At 37.6% G+C, this 16,738-nt stretch overlaps 4 protein-coding genes and 1 non-coding gene across 19 annotated transcripts in view; 3 read left to right on the top strand and 2 right to left on the bottom strand.

Moving 5' to 3' along the window:
- Positions 1-492: 492 nt before the first annotated feature.
- Positions 493-4,261, bottom strand: LOC105275486 (probable ATP-dependent RNA helicase DDX27). The gene is made up of 13 exons (XM_011332347.3): positions 4,060-4,261; positions 3,694-3,870; positions 3,444-3,534; positions 3,147-3,295; positions 2,712-3,014; positions 2,496-2,623; positions 2,187-2,384; positions 1,974-2,118; positions 1,712-1,893; positions 1,306-1,634; positions 972-1,214; positions 786-879; positions 493-659 (listed from the first exon to the last, which is right to left on the bottom strand). Exons 1-13 carry the CDS (start codon positions 4,144-4,146, stop codon positions 566-568), a joined length of 2,220 nt encoding a protein of 739 aa, XP_011330649.2. The 5' UTR covers positions 4,147-4,261; the 3' UTR covers positions 493-565.
- A 92-nt stretch (positions 4,262-4,353) lies between these two features.
- LOC113562350 lies at positions 4,354-7,530 on the top strand. Of its 8 annotated transcripts, none has more exons than XM_026971617.1 (8): positions 4,408-4,512; positions 4,815-4,896; positions 5,553-5,923; positions 6,278-6,362; positions 6,548-6,679; positions 6,875-6,901; positions 7,116-7,164; positions 7,442-7,530. In XM_026971617.1, the coding sequence occupies exons 3-8, from the start codon at positions 5,914-5,916 to the stop codon at positions 7,466-7,468; spliced, it is 330 nt and encodes a 109-aa protein (XP_026827418.1). In that variant the 5' UTR covers positions 4,408-4,512; positions 4,815-4,896; positions 5,553-5,913; the 3' UTR covers positions 7,469-7,530. The 8 variants fall into 8 exon arrangements, with proteins under 8 accessions (XP_026827420.1, XP_026827418.1, XP_026827416.1 ...); XM_026971615.1 differs by having other exon boundaries at positions 5,550-5,923; XM_026971622.1 differs by having other exon boundaries at positions 4,409-4,512; positions 5,550-5,916.
- LOC113562495 lies at positions 5,410-5,475 on the top strand. The gene has a single exon (XR_003406928.1). It is a non-coding gene; the product is annotated as a small nucleolar RNA SNORD31 (small nucleolar RNA).
- Positions 7,530-14,607, bottom strand: LOC105275487 (carbohydrate sulfotransferase 5). 6 transcript variants are annotated; one of them, XM_011332352.3, is made up of 9 exons: positions 14,368-14,606; positions 13,650-14,049; positions 12,981-13,121; positions 12,071-12,127; positions 11,154-11,287; positions 10,812-11,047; positions 10,536-10,734; positions 10,245-10,424; positions 7,530-10,059 (listed from the first exon to the last, which is right to left on the bottom strand). In XM_011332352.3, exons 2-9 carry the CDS (start codon positions 13,689-13,691, stop codon positions 9,738-9,740), a joined length of 1,311 nt encoding a protein of 436 aa, XP_011330654.1. In that variant the 5' UTR covers positions 13,692-14,049; positions 14,368-14,606; the 3' UTR covers positions 7,530-9,737. The 6 variants fall into 6 exon arrangements, with proteins under 6 accessions (XP_011330654.1, XP_011330650.1, XP_011330651.1 ...); XM_011332348.3 differs by lacking the exon at positions 13,650-14,049 and having other exon boundaries at positions 14,368-14,607; XM_011332349.3 differs by lacking the exon at positions 13,650-14,049 and having other exon boundaries at positions 12,080-12,127; positions 14,368-14,607.
- Positions 14,608-15,930: 1,323 nt separating this feature from the next.
- The window catches only part of LOC105275489 (beta-1,4-glucuronyltransferase 1), a 32,083-nt gene continuing 31,275 nt past the window's right edge, over positions 15,931-16,738 (top strand). For all 3 annotated transcript variants that reach the window (XM_011332357.3, XM_020030448.2, XM_020030445.2), the window contains exon 1: positions 15,931-16,458. The gene's annotated coding sequence lies outside the window, so the exon portion shown is untranslated. The remainder of the gene's footprint in view (positions 16,459-16,738) is intronic.

Raw genomic sequence — 16,738 nt, 5'->3', positions numbered from 1 at the left:
AGAAAGAAGATTGTATCCTCGTCTCTTTCTAATGAGAGAAGTGAGGCGAACTTCACACTATGCGCGGGCGTTTGTAAACAACATTGCGAGCGATGTCGCAATATTACGCGTATGAGAGAGAAGGAAATCTGATCTATATCATCTTTCTTTGTCTACGTGAACCCTACCCTCCATTCCTGAAATTTGGGAGAATCCTCTAGTTTATAGTCAGAACAGATACTTCATAGCCAATGAGCTATACAGCATCTGCAGATAAACTTAAGACTGTCTTAAATATAAGATCCGGCTATGAATATCGGTATTACTCAATCAGACAACAATATTAGTATAATATTTAATGTCGTTTTCTCACGTTCTCCCCATTGTCATTTCATTTCCATACATAGCACATTAACTTTTTCTTTATGTTTTATTTAAAATATATTATTATATATAACGTCACGTAATCCGTGAGACGTATGGCGTATTGTAATGGTTCCATAATAAAACAGATCAAGTAAAAAATGGCATATATTTAATAGCTGTACATAATTTATGTACCATTATGTCATATCATATCACTAAGTTAACGTCTTTTAAAGTTCTTCTTCTGGCCTTTTCCCACTGCAAATTTCTTTTTCTGCGTTTTAAGATTATTTTCTTTCTTCTTGATGTTTGCCCTAAAATATAAAATGAGCATTATTATATCATAAAAATTCTGTATAACATACACACACATGTAAGCTATTATTGTGCTGCAAATTATCCACAGATTTTGATTAAAAAATGCTGAAAAATGTACTCACTCGTATCGCATTCTTTTGACTCCTTTTTTACTCGTATCCGTTAAATCTGCAGCAAACGTTGACTGTTTTCTTTTCAATGACTGTTTCAATGATCCTGAAACAACGTAAATCACGGTAGCGTCAACTGCAGTTCTTTCGATATTATGAAATAATATGAAATTCTGTGTTCATTACATAAACACGTACCTTGTTTAGTAGCGTTACGATCATTCTCGTCCACAGCATAAAGTTTTTTCGGCTTCACGCTCTTTTTAGATAATCGCGCTTGCAACGCGACTAGTTTGTCTAATTCTTTTTTGGCTCTGTCTTCAGCCTTCGTAGTTTCACGTAGTTTCTGTGCTTTCTTCTTTTTACTCTTCACTATGTTGGAAGGGACTCTTTCATGTTTCTTATTTTTGCTAACTTCTTTTTGAGCTAACCGCAGGTTTTCTGAAAATGCGTAAAATTTAATTATTTCTTAGAATCGCATGAAATTGTCGCAATAAGGGACGATACTTTAGAAACATCAGTTTAGCATTACCTTTCTCTCTCTTTCTCTCCTTCTTGGTTTGGAACCAAGTTCTTCCATCTTTGTTATATTCATCCTTAAGTAACTTTTCGGCACGATTAGCTTGATTCTCTACCTTAGCCAATTCCTTCTCGCTTCTCTCTTCTTCCAGAATTAGTTCCACGTCCGGTTCCAGGGATTGTAATTTTTTATTGTATTTCTCCATTATATCAGGCGGTATTATTCTCTTCTTGACAGGATTCTTTGCTTGCCTGATAACATCTTTTACCAAAGAACGTTCCTGTTCCCCGGCCAAGGATACGGAAACGCCTGCACGTCCCGCTCGTGCAGTTCTCCCGACTCTAACACAATTATAAATATTATTTTTCTTCAGCTCAAATACGTACGTAAAACGACGTGATAGCTACAACTGTTATACCGGTGTATATAATGCTGCAGACTCGGCGGCATCATGAAATTAATCACCGTCTTGACACCGATGATGTCCAAGCCGCGCGCTGCAACATCTGTTGCTAACAATACGTTAATCTCTTCATCCTTAAATCGTCGCAGGCTTTCCAGTCGTTGCGACTGTGTAAGATCTCCATGAAGTTCTCCAACCTTATACATAAACAAATAAAACAATTTTATATTAAAATTAATAATATCAACTATTAAATGTTGGTTATCGATTTACTTACTTTCACACCCAATAGTCCCAATAAAATGTGCAACCTGTGAACTTGTTTTTTCGTCTGTGCAAAAACCATGGTGTGATCGTGGAAAGTTCGACAAACTAACGCTGCTAAAATTGCTTCGCGATCTCCTTCTCTTTCCTTATGTATACTGAAATTTTAACTCTGCTCAGCAAATGACAATAATGTGTACAAAATTATAAATAGTTTTCCAGTTACCGAAGAAATTCCTGACGCAAGTTGAAGGCTACTTCTTGATTGCTATTCACAAATATTTTAATAGGTTTGTCGAGGGATACCGCGGCTAAATCCTTGACTTCCTCAGTCATAGTAGCAGAAAAGAGCATCGTTTGCCTGTTCCTAGAACACTGTTGCACGATGTACTTCATTTGTTCAGCAAAGTATTCATCCAACATTCTTAAAAGTTGAAAATTCATTAGATATAAGTTATGCATAATATTAGGTTAATATTACATATATATGTTTTTTTTCTCTTTATAAGGATATATTGAATTTTAACTATTTTACCTATCAGCTTCGTCTAGAATCAATATTTCTATACTGTGCAATGAGAAAGTTGGTGCATTTCTTAAGTGATCAATTAATCTGCCAGGTGTTGCTATTACAACGTCTGGTTTTTTCCTTAATACACTTTCCTACACACAAAAATACATAAAGAATATTATCTGCTTATTTACTTTTGATAATCTTTAGAAAAATGTATGCAAAGCAAAGTAACCTCACCTGTACTTTGACGTCTAAACCGCCCACCGATAAACCAACTTCTGCCGTTGTAAATTGAGCTAACTGTTTTGTCACTTGATAAACTTGCACTCCCAGCTCTCTAGTGGGCACGAGCACGAGAACTCGCGAAACGGCGGGACCGACCGATTTGTACAGCAATTTCTCCAAAGTGGGAATCATGTAAGCTGCCGTCTTGCCAGTACCCGTTGCCGCACAGCCACAAATATCACGACCCATCAAAGCTACAGGAATAGTAGCCCTTTGTATGGGAGTTGGTTGTACAAAATTCATTTCCATTAGAGCCTACAAGTTTGTGAAATTCACACGTTTCACTATACATTCTTCATTACCATTTAATATATTTTTTCTATTTCAATATATTATTTTTTCACAGAATTATTTAATCAAGTAATAGATTATAATTATATAGCATACCTTTAGCAAAGGCCTGGACAAGTTCAGTTGGTAAAATGTATCATAGATTTGATTTTCTGTATATTCTTCGAAATCAATTGTTTCCTCATCCTTTTCCCCAACAGAGGTCTCTTTCTTTTTACCTTTTTTTCCCTTGGTTTTAAAGGTATCTATAACAATTTCATATATAAGATTACAAAAATGAAGATATAGCTATACAGAGAAATAGGTGTGCAAAAAAATATGATGTTCTATTGCAATCACAGATAATGTATGAAAAACACACACACACACACACACAAAATTAAGTATATGTACCTTTTTTAAGTTCATCCTCTGATGGAGACATGATATCATCATCCTGAGCTGTTTCAAGTTTTACTTTAATGGAATCATTCTCAGTTTCATTCTAATAGTCACAATAATGAATTACTTGTAATAATTACATTAAAAGTAATAACAATAAATATTTCATATATTATAATTTATATAAATACTAGGTTTTTTTTAATGAATTGTATTACATACTGTGTTACACTTTGCCTATAACATGGACGATATTACATACCTGACTACCATGACGTTGCCTGACTTTTTTTATTTTATCATCTAATTTTGTGTTTGCTTTCTGTTTAATATATTTGTTCAAATCATTCCAAGGATTTTCATCATACTCTGTGGCACTGTCTTCAAATTCAAAACTGCTGTTAAAGTCTTTACACTTCTTGTGCTTTTGTGGCTGGAACTGAAATTTTAAGTATTAGTATTTAAGAGAGCAAAAATATATTTTGTAAAAACATATAAATAAAAAATATCTAATTTGACATGAACACTTTTACAATGAGTTGTTCTAATTTCAAACATAAAAAGAAAGATAATATTATGTCAAATAAACATATTTTTGAAATAGATAACCTGTATTATATCGACTTACATCGTCTTCCTCATCTGAACTTTCAGAGTAATTTGGCACTTTCTCGTCATGATCGATAGTTTTTATTAAATCCCAATTACTTGTCATCTTAAGTAAGAATAAATATTAACAAATTAAATACATTCGTTTCAAATTAAAACTTGATACACGTGGATACACGATGCACCACGGTCTTTAGGTGTGTTCTTTTTCGCTGCGCTTCTAAACCAGTGCAGCGAAAAAGAACAAACTTTGTTTTCCATTATTTCCGGAAAAGCAAACATTCGATTGACTATCGCGCCAACTTCCGCAAGGTTTGTCGCATCCTGCATGAATATCGACCCTAGTGTTTCTTCCTCCAAACTGTTTTACGCATGCGCCAAAGTTTTCTCCCGCAAAACTGCAAGAGACGATGGTCTCGTTCATTTTACAATTGGATTTCTTGAGGGGTGTGCGTTTCCGCTCTCTGGAAAGGTAAGCATCGAGTCTAAGCACACGTTTTCAGAATCCGTCGTAATCCGCGTTCACTCTTCGCTCAGTTATTTTATAATGAGTTTTTTTGTTCACGATTCTTCCAACGTATAATAGTTTCCGTTATATTTTTCAATTTATCGAACTTGATTCTTTACCAAGTTCGCTCCAATGTGATGATATCGTCTCGTTCGTATGATCGTTTCTTGATTATAATTGATTATATGATTCTGATTGCTTCCTATCACGGCATTAATCGCCGCATGCTCCATGCTGTCGAGATTTAGTTACTGCTTTCGTTTTAGCGTTGGGTTTATAAAGCTCCTATTCCTGTTCTCGAGCGTCGGACCTGCTAAGTAGCTCGCACTTATCGCCACATTCGTTTTAGTGAGTATCGTTCTGTTTCTCATATTTTCTGCGAACAGAGCATTTATATCTTCAATCATCACTTATTCTAATTTAAATTGTGCTCTAATAATTCTATTCCTTTGCTAACTCATGCTACATCGAAATTGAGGTTATCTTGGTGAAATATTCTCGAGTATCTTTTTAGAATTGTTATCATTATCCTAACAAAGGACTACCAGAATTTAGACCCTCTGATATCATCGAGTTTGATAAATGTGCCACTATTGAAAGATAAAGTTGGAAGTTGCAAAGATAACCAGCTAACGGCTGTAATCGAGAGCACAAGGCGGCTTGCAATTGCATCGAGTGGCTTCATCTTCCGTTAGAGATGGGAGGTTATGTTACAACATGTATCATACTTATTGAAATTGGAAGGTACAAATGCTGGTAGTTAGAGACAAGAGCAATCGCCTGGCAAGCGAAAGACCTAGGGTTCGATTCTTGGCTTCTATTACTTGAGCACAAAGATATTTTTCTTGGCTTTTATAATATATAAATCATGATGATTTATTACTGCCCCAGTCTGAGAACTGTGACTGAGTTGTATATTCTGATGAAATTCCAAAAAATTATATTTCACATATATTCTCGAAGGACTTATGATATTCTAACCTTAATCGAATGACTTCAAGCAGGTAGAATCTGAAAGATGGCAAACCGATGTGAACTTAAGGAAAAGATTGATTGTGTTTCGCGTATTCGGCATCAATTCAACAATGGAGGATAATACTGTGCGTTTTCGGCACAGTCGTCTCGATTTGGATGCCCCATAATTTGTCGGGAAAAAATTTGATGGAATGAATTTCTAAGATTTATTAAAGAAATGCGATGAAAACGAACCATCTTTAAAATGAATCGTTGGCAATAAACAGTGGTATCTTTACAACAATGTGAAACGTAAGAGATCGTGAGATCAAAGTCGAAGCGAAACGAACAGCCAAGCTTTCTTACGAAAAGTTAATCTTCCCGCAACGAAATTGTTCGCTTGCTGGAAAAATGGTAAGAGGTAATAAATAACGGAAATTATTCTTTATATTTAAATTGCACAGTTTATTTTTTTTAGCATATAACATTTTCTAAAAATATAGTAGAAACTTATTAGTATATATATATTTTATAAAAATACAAAGTTGCTGACTTGTTGATATTATTTTTGACTGATATAATATAGATTTTCATGATATATACTTGAAGACAGAGTTTAAATGTTTTTAATTAAAAATTTATGATGAAAATTACAACGCCTCAGTCAATCTGAGTATATGACGAATGTTGATTCTGAAAAACTTTCTTGTTTTTTTTATAAAGATGTATAAATATAGTGAAGAATAGACAGAAGAATTACACATTTTAATTATAGCATTGTGCGCTATTTCAAATATTTACCTGAAAAAATGGACAAGGATGAATCCTAGCCATGGAACAAAATGCGACACGAAATGTCGGTAAGTTACTGAAATTTCTTAATCGAATAGTTATAGAGAGAAATTAAGAAATGATGAATAGTTTAGTTATCCCTGTCTTACATATATAAACATGGTGATATAGATCTTCTGATGCATTAACATATGTTATTAGTTTCTCAATAACTATAACAAATAGCTTCTAAAATTAATAAAAATGTTTTCAGATCTAAAAATGTTCTCAGATCTAATAGGAAATGTACGTGCATACAAAAAAAGAAAACGAGTGTGATTCTTAACATTCACTGTACTACACATTTGCGAGCAACTTTGCAAGCATTGCATTGGAGTCTGAAAAAGTAAGAGAGTTACTTATTATTTTTTAATACATTTCTTATATTCACATTATAATATTGATATGATGATTAATTTGACAAGCATATGTCTGAAAATAGTTTGATGCAACCTTTTTTATCTGATAAATATTATAATAAATTTCATACAAGTATTATGTATAAGTATTATATATAAAGAATATTTTATTTTAATTTCAGATTGTGTAGTAACATGCAGTTTCAAAGGTAAATAGAAAAGTATGAAAATTCTATAATTAAATTATAGAAATATTTATATATAATGTTGCGAGATATGAAAGCAATGAATGATGATACTATTATACGCTATTCTGATATACCATACGTGATTAACAACTTGCCCTCACTGATTTTGCTATTTCATAAAGATACTTTTTCTAGCCATGTGTTCAATATTTAATTATTGTTGTTTTTATTACAGACTTTATTATGTCATCAAGTGCAGATTTAAGATTCAAACTGATCTAAAGGTATCATTGACGTTAACATATTTTTTGCGCAATATGTTTCGGAAATTTTTGTATCGTACAATATTTATGTATTAATATTTATTTTATATACAATCGAAATGTCACGTGAAACATGCATTAGACATTTTATGTTTTCTTTTTTAATGATGTGTCATAATATACGCTATGATGTGTAGTGATAACTAGATATTTTACTGAAACAATTGACAAATAACACAAGTTGTATCACACATCGGTACAGTAACTACTTAATTTTTTTGTTTCCTATTTTTTTTAGATGTATAATGAAGAATCCAAGATATAGTGTACAAGAGAATAAGTCACTGTGTAACAAAGAGACGAAATAAATGTAAAACAAGAAGCCGTAGAAATGTGATTCTTTTATTGGAACCTTTGTATTACATCTAATGTAAGGTACAAAATGCGAAGTAATACGCGTTCCTCTTGGACTAGATACCTATTCCGCGAGAACATGGTAACGGTACGAGAATCACGTAAGGTACCACTGCGAATTCGGCAATGATTCCATTACGACATCGTTGTAACACTTTCGCGTGACCTCGTCCGTACGTACAAGAAACTTCGCGTTTTATTAATCTGGGAGCGTCCCGTTTGACCACGTAATATTGGACACAGGCCAATAATCAAATTGCTTAGTAGTTGGGTTGAGTTAGATTAAATTTGACTAATTTTATTGGCTGCGTCCAATATTAACGTGGTCGATCGGGTGCCACCCTGTTAATCTCCGTCTCGTGTTCGAGGGTGCATACTATCTTATATATACACCGTAAATGATAACGATGGACGCGCGATGGTAACGGCAAGGAAAATAATCTTGATAATCGGAGTCCGGATTTTGAGATCTTACAACTGTTCCCCAAAAAAAGCAGGGGGGGGGAGTAGAGGCACGGTATTTCATTTTCGATTTCCCAATATCCGCACTGCGTTACAATAACATTAATAATGTAATGTGTGTATGTGTATACCTGTCGAAATTAATGCTACTTTAAGTAAGTGCATGATAAAACTTCTTCGATCACACAGAGAGCGTACTATAATCTAGCGCTCGGTGCTTAACACAAGGACGCGAGAGAGAGAGTATACACGTAATTTAACATAATTATACACTATAGTATACATAACGCGTGTACCGACCGGCCAGCCAAGCTGTCCCGGATAATCGATAGCGTGTAAAGATTCAAAAAAGTATCCTTAGTGTCTAAGTCGCCAGCAAACAGCTCGTAATAATATCTCTATCTTGTATCTAAATTGTGTGCAGTGTTATACGACCGCGTCGTATACATTATAAAAATCACGCGCGTGCACGATCGCATTCATGTATTTTTAATTATTACTCGCTTGGCCGTGCCGAAGGCCATGTGTGGAATGGAGGAGACTCTTATTCTCATCCTTGACACGAGTCACGTGATCGTTTTCCCCGACTCTCTACGATTGCCTCGACATGCCAGCAAAGATGCTGAATGATTATTAATGACGGATCGGACGTTCCACTGACATAAAGGAGTTAATTGATACCGCGATCGTATGTTTCTCCACTTATTATGAATCACATTGAAGTATCGTCACTGAAAATCCGCCATCCAGCGCAGATATAAATTCACAACGTTGTCGGTGATTCGAAATATCGTAAAACTCGATTTTGACATTAAAAGATCTTGTTTTCGTTTAATGTATCCGTCGGCGATTAAATTTCTTCCTTTTTCACTGACACACACTCTCTATTAAATAATTATTTTTGGTTCTATTCCTTCCGTGTAAGTATTTATAAAATTATAACGAGTAACATTATTATTAGATCCAAACGTATCATACAATTCAAATAAAACAATTAATATAAGATTACAAAATAATATTTGGTCGCTCTTTGTTTCATAATTCAATAGTGAAAATATTAATTAAAATAAATCTGTAGAAAAGAAAACAATTTCGATTTCACTTACTGATAACAAAGATATAATTTTAACGGAAAACTTTAACCGTAAAAAAACGTATAACTAATTTAACCAATTTCTACACACAAATCGTTTATAGTCGGTTCGCCAGCAGTTAAAAGCTAATAAACATGGGGTTTGTATACTAGACGCTATTTTGTCGAAAGATTTACGTGATCTGCAAAAGCACTTTGAATGCACCTGCAACGTTTATATCGATATGGTTAAAGATTATCTTACATACCAGGCTTCCAGAAATTCATTCTAAATTTTTGCCCAACACTCTGTAGCTCTGAAATCTCGTAATAACTTCGTGCAATTAAAAAAACTTTGTTCCTGTTTGTCTCTTTCTTAAAGAAATAGCCTCTTCAATTTCGCAAAAATGTTATGTCTATTAATTCTCTTCTTTTTAGGATAAATTGATATTCGCCTCGCCTTGTAGCTCATTGATCGCTCGTTCTTTCCTTTCTCTCTCTCTCTCTCTCTCTCTCTCTCTTTCTCTGTTTTTCTAGCACCTTTCGCTGAATATTTATACGAACTACAGCGCTTTATCGATCGCTTTCGTTCCTATATCGATATACTATACATCATATCTACATTGAGCACGTTATCTACCAGCCGTCACAACTGGAGCCGATAATTCGTGATAGGATCAAAATCCTTTTGGTGAGTGGAATTTAAAGCCATCACATAACCCCACAATTGCATGGCACGCTCACAAACCTTTTGTATCTTGCGAACCTCCTCGAAGTCCAAGTCGGCTCGCCAGTGAAACGGCGCGGCTTTGGAATTCCGGAAGGTGCTCGACACACCGCCTACGTCGTTCTTCGTGTGCGTATCCAAGAATCTCTTCACGTTCCCGTGAAAGTGCAAGCCGTAAAAATTGTAAAGCTCGTTTACGTGCTGGTAAGGATTTAGGGATAGATCCTCATAGCGCACCACCCTGTCACGACCAGATCGAAGATCATATGTTTTTGCAGCGATAAGAATATTGTTCGTAAAGCAGAAAACGTAATAATAATTTTACGTCGCGACGTAACTCGTTAATAATAAATTATTAAAATAATAATAATAAATAAATGTTACATGATGAACATTTTTTGATACGTTGATTGGGCGATGCCATACCTGAAAGAATGCGGATATTTCTTTGAGAGTTTCACCGCCGCTTCAAAATCCGACTCCATGTCCTTGCAAACTAGAGCTGGGTCGGAGCAATCAGGTTTAGCGGGACACCATTCCCTGTGCTTCCTGGATTGCAGGATGCCTCTAGGATCGCGGACGAGTAAAACTAATCGTACACCTAAACTGCACAAAGTAAATGAAGGCATAATTAATGTGATACTGAAACAACGTAAGCGAAATTCAGAAAGAATGTCTTTTTAACATTTTCAAATTTTATTAAACGTTATTCCTTACTCTTCTTCAGCCAAAAGCCTTTCTGCGATATGTAGCCTCAATCGCACAAGTTTCACTGATTGAAATGGAAAGAGCCGGCAAAATCGGGAAACGAAACGCGGATCCCAACATATGCGTTTATGCGCTTGGCATTGCCGCCACAGGTGCGTGTTGTGATTGAAGACCCACGGGTGAGTCTTTCCATAGTTCAGATACCGGTCTGCAGCAATAACACGATCATTACACGAATTATTAAGCGATCTCGAAGAAAATAATATTTAAAGCGCGTGAAATTACCGAGATCCTTGTATTCGCAATTCAACAAAGAGATAATCCTCGTCAGAGATTCATCGGCGTATGGCTGTTCTCTGATCTGCACGATTCCATAGTCGAGCAGCGGCTCGTAATGATAAAAATTGGCCGGATGTGCGTTCACGACATCGCCGAGAAACGTGCTGCCGCTTCTCCAGCTCGTCAAAATGATGCTCCTCATAGGTCTACCACCCTTCTCCATCACTAGGTCTTCAAGTTTGCTACAACAAATAGGTAATTAACATTTAACATTGATTTTCTTAATTAATATATTTCAATGAAAAACATCTCTGGAAAGTAGTATTTTTCAACGTGCGTAAGATTTACCTCACGTTTACCCCATATCGTCCATTTAGATATTTGTAATTTTCCATTTCCCTTCTGATCGCTCTTCTTTGCTGATCAACCACTTCCAAAATTTCAGTGATCGTGACATTGTCCGTGTATCCCGTAATATATGCCTAAAAGCAAATCAAGCCGATCATTAAACAGAAAGTCATTAATCATTAATTTATTATTATTGATTGTAATATTAATGGATGCTTTAATCTCACAAACTGGCAACATACATACCGTAAATAAATAATAGATTTAGATTACAAGATCTAGATACATAGAAGCAAATAAATTTCTATAAGCAGGCATAATTTAATAAAAATGTAGTATAGATTCATCTAAGTATTAATTACAAACAATTTTCCATATGAATCTTTATTAGTATTAGAGAAAAGTAAGTGCACGTAATAAAAAACAAACATACATACTACCCATATAAATTTACAAGCAAAAAAAGTGAAAGTCCATTTTCAAAGCAAAGCAGAGAGGAAACGTGTTAATGTAAAGGAGTTAAAAATAATGCGTATGATGAGCAAAGATCTTATTAAACTAATATAATTTTGTTTGACGATCAGAGAAATCTTTGTCGGAAAAGCCAGACTTATTTTATGCAACTTTATCTTTCTAATTGATAACAAATATTGATAGTTGACACTGTTGGGAACATAAAATGGTTTCGCGTCATTATCGCGCGCTTACGTTTGTTGCGAGCAATGCAATGCACAAGATAATGAACTGAAAAAAATACGGTAATTCCTAATAAGTAGGATAAGAAACTAGTTACAGTTTTTTACCATGCTGCTTGTGTCAATATTACGATAAGATAAGGCACTCCAAACTTAAGTGGCACTTCAATGGTAAGTGACATAGAATAACATTTACAAACATTGAGATGCGTACGTGCGTACCTGGCTTACCGTAACTGGTTCTTGGATCTTGGTAGTTCGTGGCCTTATTTCAACATCCTATATTGAAGAAGAAAGCATTCGATGTTTTAGCGTTCCGAGTGTGCGTCCGCATCGTGAACACGAATGTGACCACTGATGTGACGTGATCATCATCCAAGTACGAAGTAACGATCTCTCTCTCCCTCTTTCTCAGTCTAGGTAGCGTGTTAATATTTTTTAAAGAATGCGTGAGTGCAAATAGCAGGATACCCCCACGAATGTACACCGTGAAGTTGTTATACATTATTACGCCAATTAAAAGTGGAAGAGTATAATCAAAAATGAATTACCAGTAAAGTGAAAGTGAATAGAATTAAAAGTGAATTACCTAGTATATTAAAGTGCAGAAATCTACGAATGCATGCGAACTTGGATAAATAACTGTACTGTTTCCCGAAATAGCAACCAGACTCCTCGAGAAGAGTTGCGTTATGTATTTGTTTAAGTACTTATACTAAAATATTTATACTTTGTAAGCACAATTAATGTTATCAGTGTACTGTTTATTATAAAGAAAGAGAATGCAACTCAAAGTTCTGGTGTCGCAAATCATGGACTAACTTTTGCAATTGTTTTCAATCATAGAATTTTTAATTACCGAAAGTTTAACACCCGATAACACTTATTTAAATAAAATATATTAGCCCCTCATGAGTATACGTTATAAACGATAGTCGCGCCTGAAAGATGCGAGAAAACGGGACACAGGAAGAAAGAGTCGTGTCGACGTTGTCACGTTACGAGGTATCGTAAACGCGTGAGAGATGGATTAGAAAGAGTTAGGTGCACAATAGAGAGACTTTACCGTCAGAAAGAGCGTGTTTGGCGTGACTCAATTTAGAGCAATCCCCACCTCCGAATTTTTACTGACCGATATCATCGGCTGCAGTCGATGCTCGAAGTAGCTGTAGCGCTGATTAAACGCTAGGAACAAGATGCAGATGAACGCCAGGGCTACCAGACCATAGAAACTCAGCCGCTTCGACATCCTTATTCCTATAAAGCGCAGGAACTTAAAAAAAAATAAAGATAATTTAACTAGATTAAAAGCGTTTAGCGTGAAACATGATTACAATTATAAAAACGAATTTCACTATAAAAATGTGAGAATTTACACGGCTAAGCGACTAGTACGTTACGCGATCAAACGTTCACTTAATTGGTAGTACAATAATCCTAGCTCGATATGGCAACAGCAAATAGCAAATATTTATTACTTCATTTTGATCTCAGGGATTCAAAGGCTAATTAAACGTGACACAAATAAATATGCCGGTATACCATTATTAAGAGTCAAGGAAGCACATCTCCGATACGTAATATCAACTATTTAATTTCCCGTGCTCATTAACGTGCTCCTTTGTTAAGCGCAATAGCGTGGTATAGGTACTACGTGGCCGGGAACTTAATTAAATAAAATCACAACGATAAAAAGTAGCGTTTTCTTTACGGTTCGATAACGGGAGCACGATAAGACACGAGCGCGACCTACCGATCGATTGGAATTAATTAGCGGTAACGGGAGCGCGATTCGTCTCACCTTCTGTGAAATGAAATCCGCTGTTAAATAAAACCTCGCCATCGGTTCGTGAGTCGCGTCGACTGGAACTCTTCCACGGGCATTATCTGCCGGACGTCATCGTGCCGCGACACAACGGCGAAAACATTCACAGCCGAACATCACGGACAGCTCGCAAACCTCGCGTTATCAGCACGTTCGTAAAAGCAATGCGGTGTATCATCGCATCGCGGACACATCATGCACTTGACCGTTGATCACTGACTTTTCGCTTCCTCGTGGCTTACATCGAGCGCGATCTCTCGCGAGGAAATCGATCGAGCAAGGAAACTGGAACTGCCTTGCCGTGAAATGGAGCCGAAGCGAAGCGCTTGCTGGTCCCGTCGCTCTGTCTCATCGAAACGCGCAGCTAACCGTTTATCTAATGCGGAAAGAGAGAGCTAACTGCGGTCAGCGACGGTCCTAGTCCTCCACCTCGTCCTCCACCTCGTCCTCCTCGCGTTCGCCGTTTCTATGACGCGACGGGTGGCAGCCGGCTCGCGGAACGCGATGACGCATTCTCGTCAATTCGGCCACGAAATGCCAATGCCGGGCGGACGCGCGATTCCGTTCGCTGCTACTGTTGATAGCGATAAGGCACGAGGTTTCGCGAACTACAACCGAGGAGAGGGAAAGGGGAAGCTGGAGGGGTGGCTCGGACCGCCCTTATCTCTATCTTTCTCCCGTACTCTTTCGTTACCGTTTTATCGTGCATCCGCTGAACGCAACGGAACTCTCGTTGTCTCTCTCTTTCTCCGCCTTGCTCTTTCACCTCGGAATCGCACATCGGGACTATGACGTTCGCCGTGTTTGCTCAGTTCGACCTTGGCAGGACGACGGAAGTTGCGTGAGGTTACGAGCTGACCCGGAGACGCGGGTAACACGCTGCCGGCGAGCAGCAACGTTCATCGCGACGATCCCTGGCCTACTAAGGAACGGCCGAGTCGCTCGACCGGACACTGCAACGTCGGAGGCGACGGCGCCGCCGTCGTGCAGCTCGTGTCATACAGGCACGAAGTACATCTAGCACGCTCATGACCTATCAGAATCACTTGTTCGTTTACACTCTCTGCACTTTACCTGTTTCCCCGACAAGTGTTGTTACTAATTTTCTTTTGTTGTTTACATCTAATGTGAAATATCTTTTAGAGTAATATCGGCAGATTTAACCTCAATTTGAGGTTAAATTAATACCTCGACAAACACTTCAATATATGTTATTTAATGGACTTTATCAAATAATTGCTTTTTGAAAAACAAAAAATTACGATATTTCCTGCTAGCGGAGATAGCAGGAAATATCGTAATTTTTTGTTTTTCAAAAAGCAATTATTTGATAAAGTCCATTAAATAACATATATTGAAGATATGATCATATTTACTATCATAAAATTAAAGTAAGATAACATTATATCTTTTGGGGATGAAATTATATAATTAAATCTATTAATTTCTTTGGTCCTAAACTTTTTGACGGTAGTATATACAGAGTAAATGCAGCTGAAATAAGTAAATATATCGATAAGAAAATACATATTTAAAATAATAAACATTTAGAAATAGTGATTCTCGTGGTACCAAGCCCGAGTAACAAAAAACATCGAGGACTTACTACGAATGCAGATGCACTTGACGTACTTGCTTTCAGATGTTGATAAGCGTGCGATCGCCATTATTGCGATATGTATACCCGATTCTATACTATTGTATCTCTCTTTTCGACAACCGATAAATGGACGATTCAACATTAGCATTTTAAGATTCCATTTTCACAAATATTCTATAACATAAACCTCATTTCAACCTGTAAACTTTCATTTTTATCGTAGAAACGGAATCGACAATATAAATTGCCCGATATATATTTCAAAAATCCATGTAGTATCGCATTGTAATTTATAAATCATTTTTCGAATTTGCATGGAGTTATGCAATCGCTGCGAGGTACACGTAGCTGCCGTGCAGCGGCGCTGCCGGCACCATCGTCGCCGCGCGTGGCGTTCGCAACCATTCGCAACATACTTCAGTCGGATGCTGTTGCTCGAGCGGCACGCACTTGTTCTCTGTGGGGTGGTTTCTCTCGCAGCGCGCGCGCGCGTCACCCTTCTCCCTTCTACGCTCTGTCTCTCTTTCGTACCCCACACGGGCATGACGCGCGAAGCGTAGTCGCTCTCGTCTCGACCGCGGTGTATCGAATTATCAGACTCTTCTCCCTTGTTCGTCGCACCGCGTTCTCGTTCATCGTACCGCTCTCTCGACGATACCGACACGCGCGCATACACACGTAATACGCGACGTGCGTAACTCTCTCTCTCGCGCGCGCGCGTCTCTTTTTCCCCTCCCCCTCCCGTCCCTCCTCAACCCTTTCCACTTGCCAGGGCGCGCCGAAAACCCGTACGCCGGGCCTCTCGTTTCGAACCGGTAACACCTCGTGATTAACGAAGGAACGGGAGAAAGCGAGAGGGAGAGAGTGCTGGCTGGTTCTTCGTAGTCATCGTCGTCTTCCTAATTTTATTCGCACAGTGTGTGTGCAGTGTCGTCGACGGAAACAGGAGAGACGTAAAAACGCGATTCGCCCCGGTGAGATGCGCGTCGCCGCGGTTATCTACGTGCTTCGGATGACGTGAACGAGATCCCGCGTGACGCGGCCGAAGGATTTTGGGAGGTGCGCCCGGTCCGGCTTACGATCGCCGGTTGCCGTTCGGTGGCATCGACGAGAGACGACTCTTGCGGAAGAGAAGAGCATTATTTCGGCTGCCAGGAGAAAGATGCGCGGTTGAACGTATCTCGGGTGAGTATCCTGCACTGCATTCATCTGTCGCGCCCGTGATTGCGAAACTGGTCCAAGGACCCGATTCCATCGAATATCTCGCCATCCTTTGAACGATCTTCGCTTTCTATGCATGAATTGCGATATGTTAATCGTGATACAAGTGGACGTAAACAATTCAGTTATAGGTACTTGGTACTACTGCGATGTAAATAGAACGAGCAAGTACGTTTTCCTGCACGTGTTCAGATTATTAAAAGAGCGTTGAAATATTTGAGCAGTTTTTTTAAATGTATGAAAA

Source organism: Ooceraea biroi, chromosome 8 (genome assembly GCF_003672135.1).
Source record: "Ooceraea biroi isolate clonal line C1 chromosome 8, Obir_v5.4, whole genome shotgun sequence".
Classification (NCBI taxonomy): domain Eukaryota; kingdom Metazoa; phylum Arthropoda; class Insecta; order Hymenoptera; family Formicidae; genus Ooceraea; species Ooceraea biroi.
This window is presented reverse-complemented; position numbering and strand designations above follow the sequence as displayed.

Coding starts and splice junctions, on each gene's coding strand:
- LOC105275486 (XM_011332347.3), bottom strand. CDS start 4,146: ATGACAAGTAATTGGGATTTAATAAAAACTATCGATCATGACGAGAAA. Junction 880..971: donor TCGTAACGCTACTAAACAAG/GTACGTGTTTAT, acceptor ACGTTGTTTCAG/GATCATTGAAACAGTCATTG. Junction 660..785: donor GTCAAAAGAATGCGATACGA/GTGAGTACATTT, acceptor TTTATATTTTAG/GGCAAACATCAAGAAGAAAG.
- LOC105275487 (XM_011332348.3), bottom strand. CDS start 14,454: ATGTGCGATTCCGAGGTGAAAGAGCAAGGCGGAGAAAGAGAGAGACAA. Junction 11,048..11,153: donor CGATATGGGGTAAACGTGAG/GTAAATCTTACG, acceptor TATTTGTTGTAG/CAAACTTGAAGACCTAGTGA. Junction 10,060..10,244: donor AAATATCCGCATTCTTTCAG/GTATGGCATCGC, acceptor TGGTCGTGACAG/GGTGGTGCGCTATGAGGATC.
- LOC113562350 (XM_026971617.1), top strand. Junction 6,363..6,547: donor AAATGCGACACGAAATGTCG/GTAAGTTACTGA, acceptor AAATGTTTTCAG/ATCTAAAAATGTTCTCAGAT. Junction 6,680..6,874: donor TTGCATTGGAGTCTGAAAAA/GTAAGAGAGTTA, acceptor TTTTAATTTCAG/ATTGTGTAGTAACATGCAGT.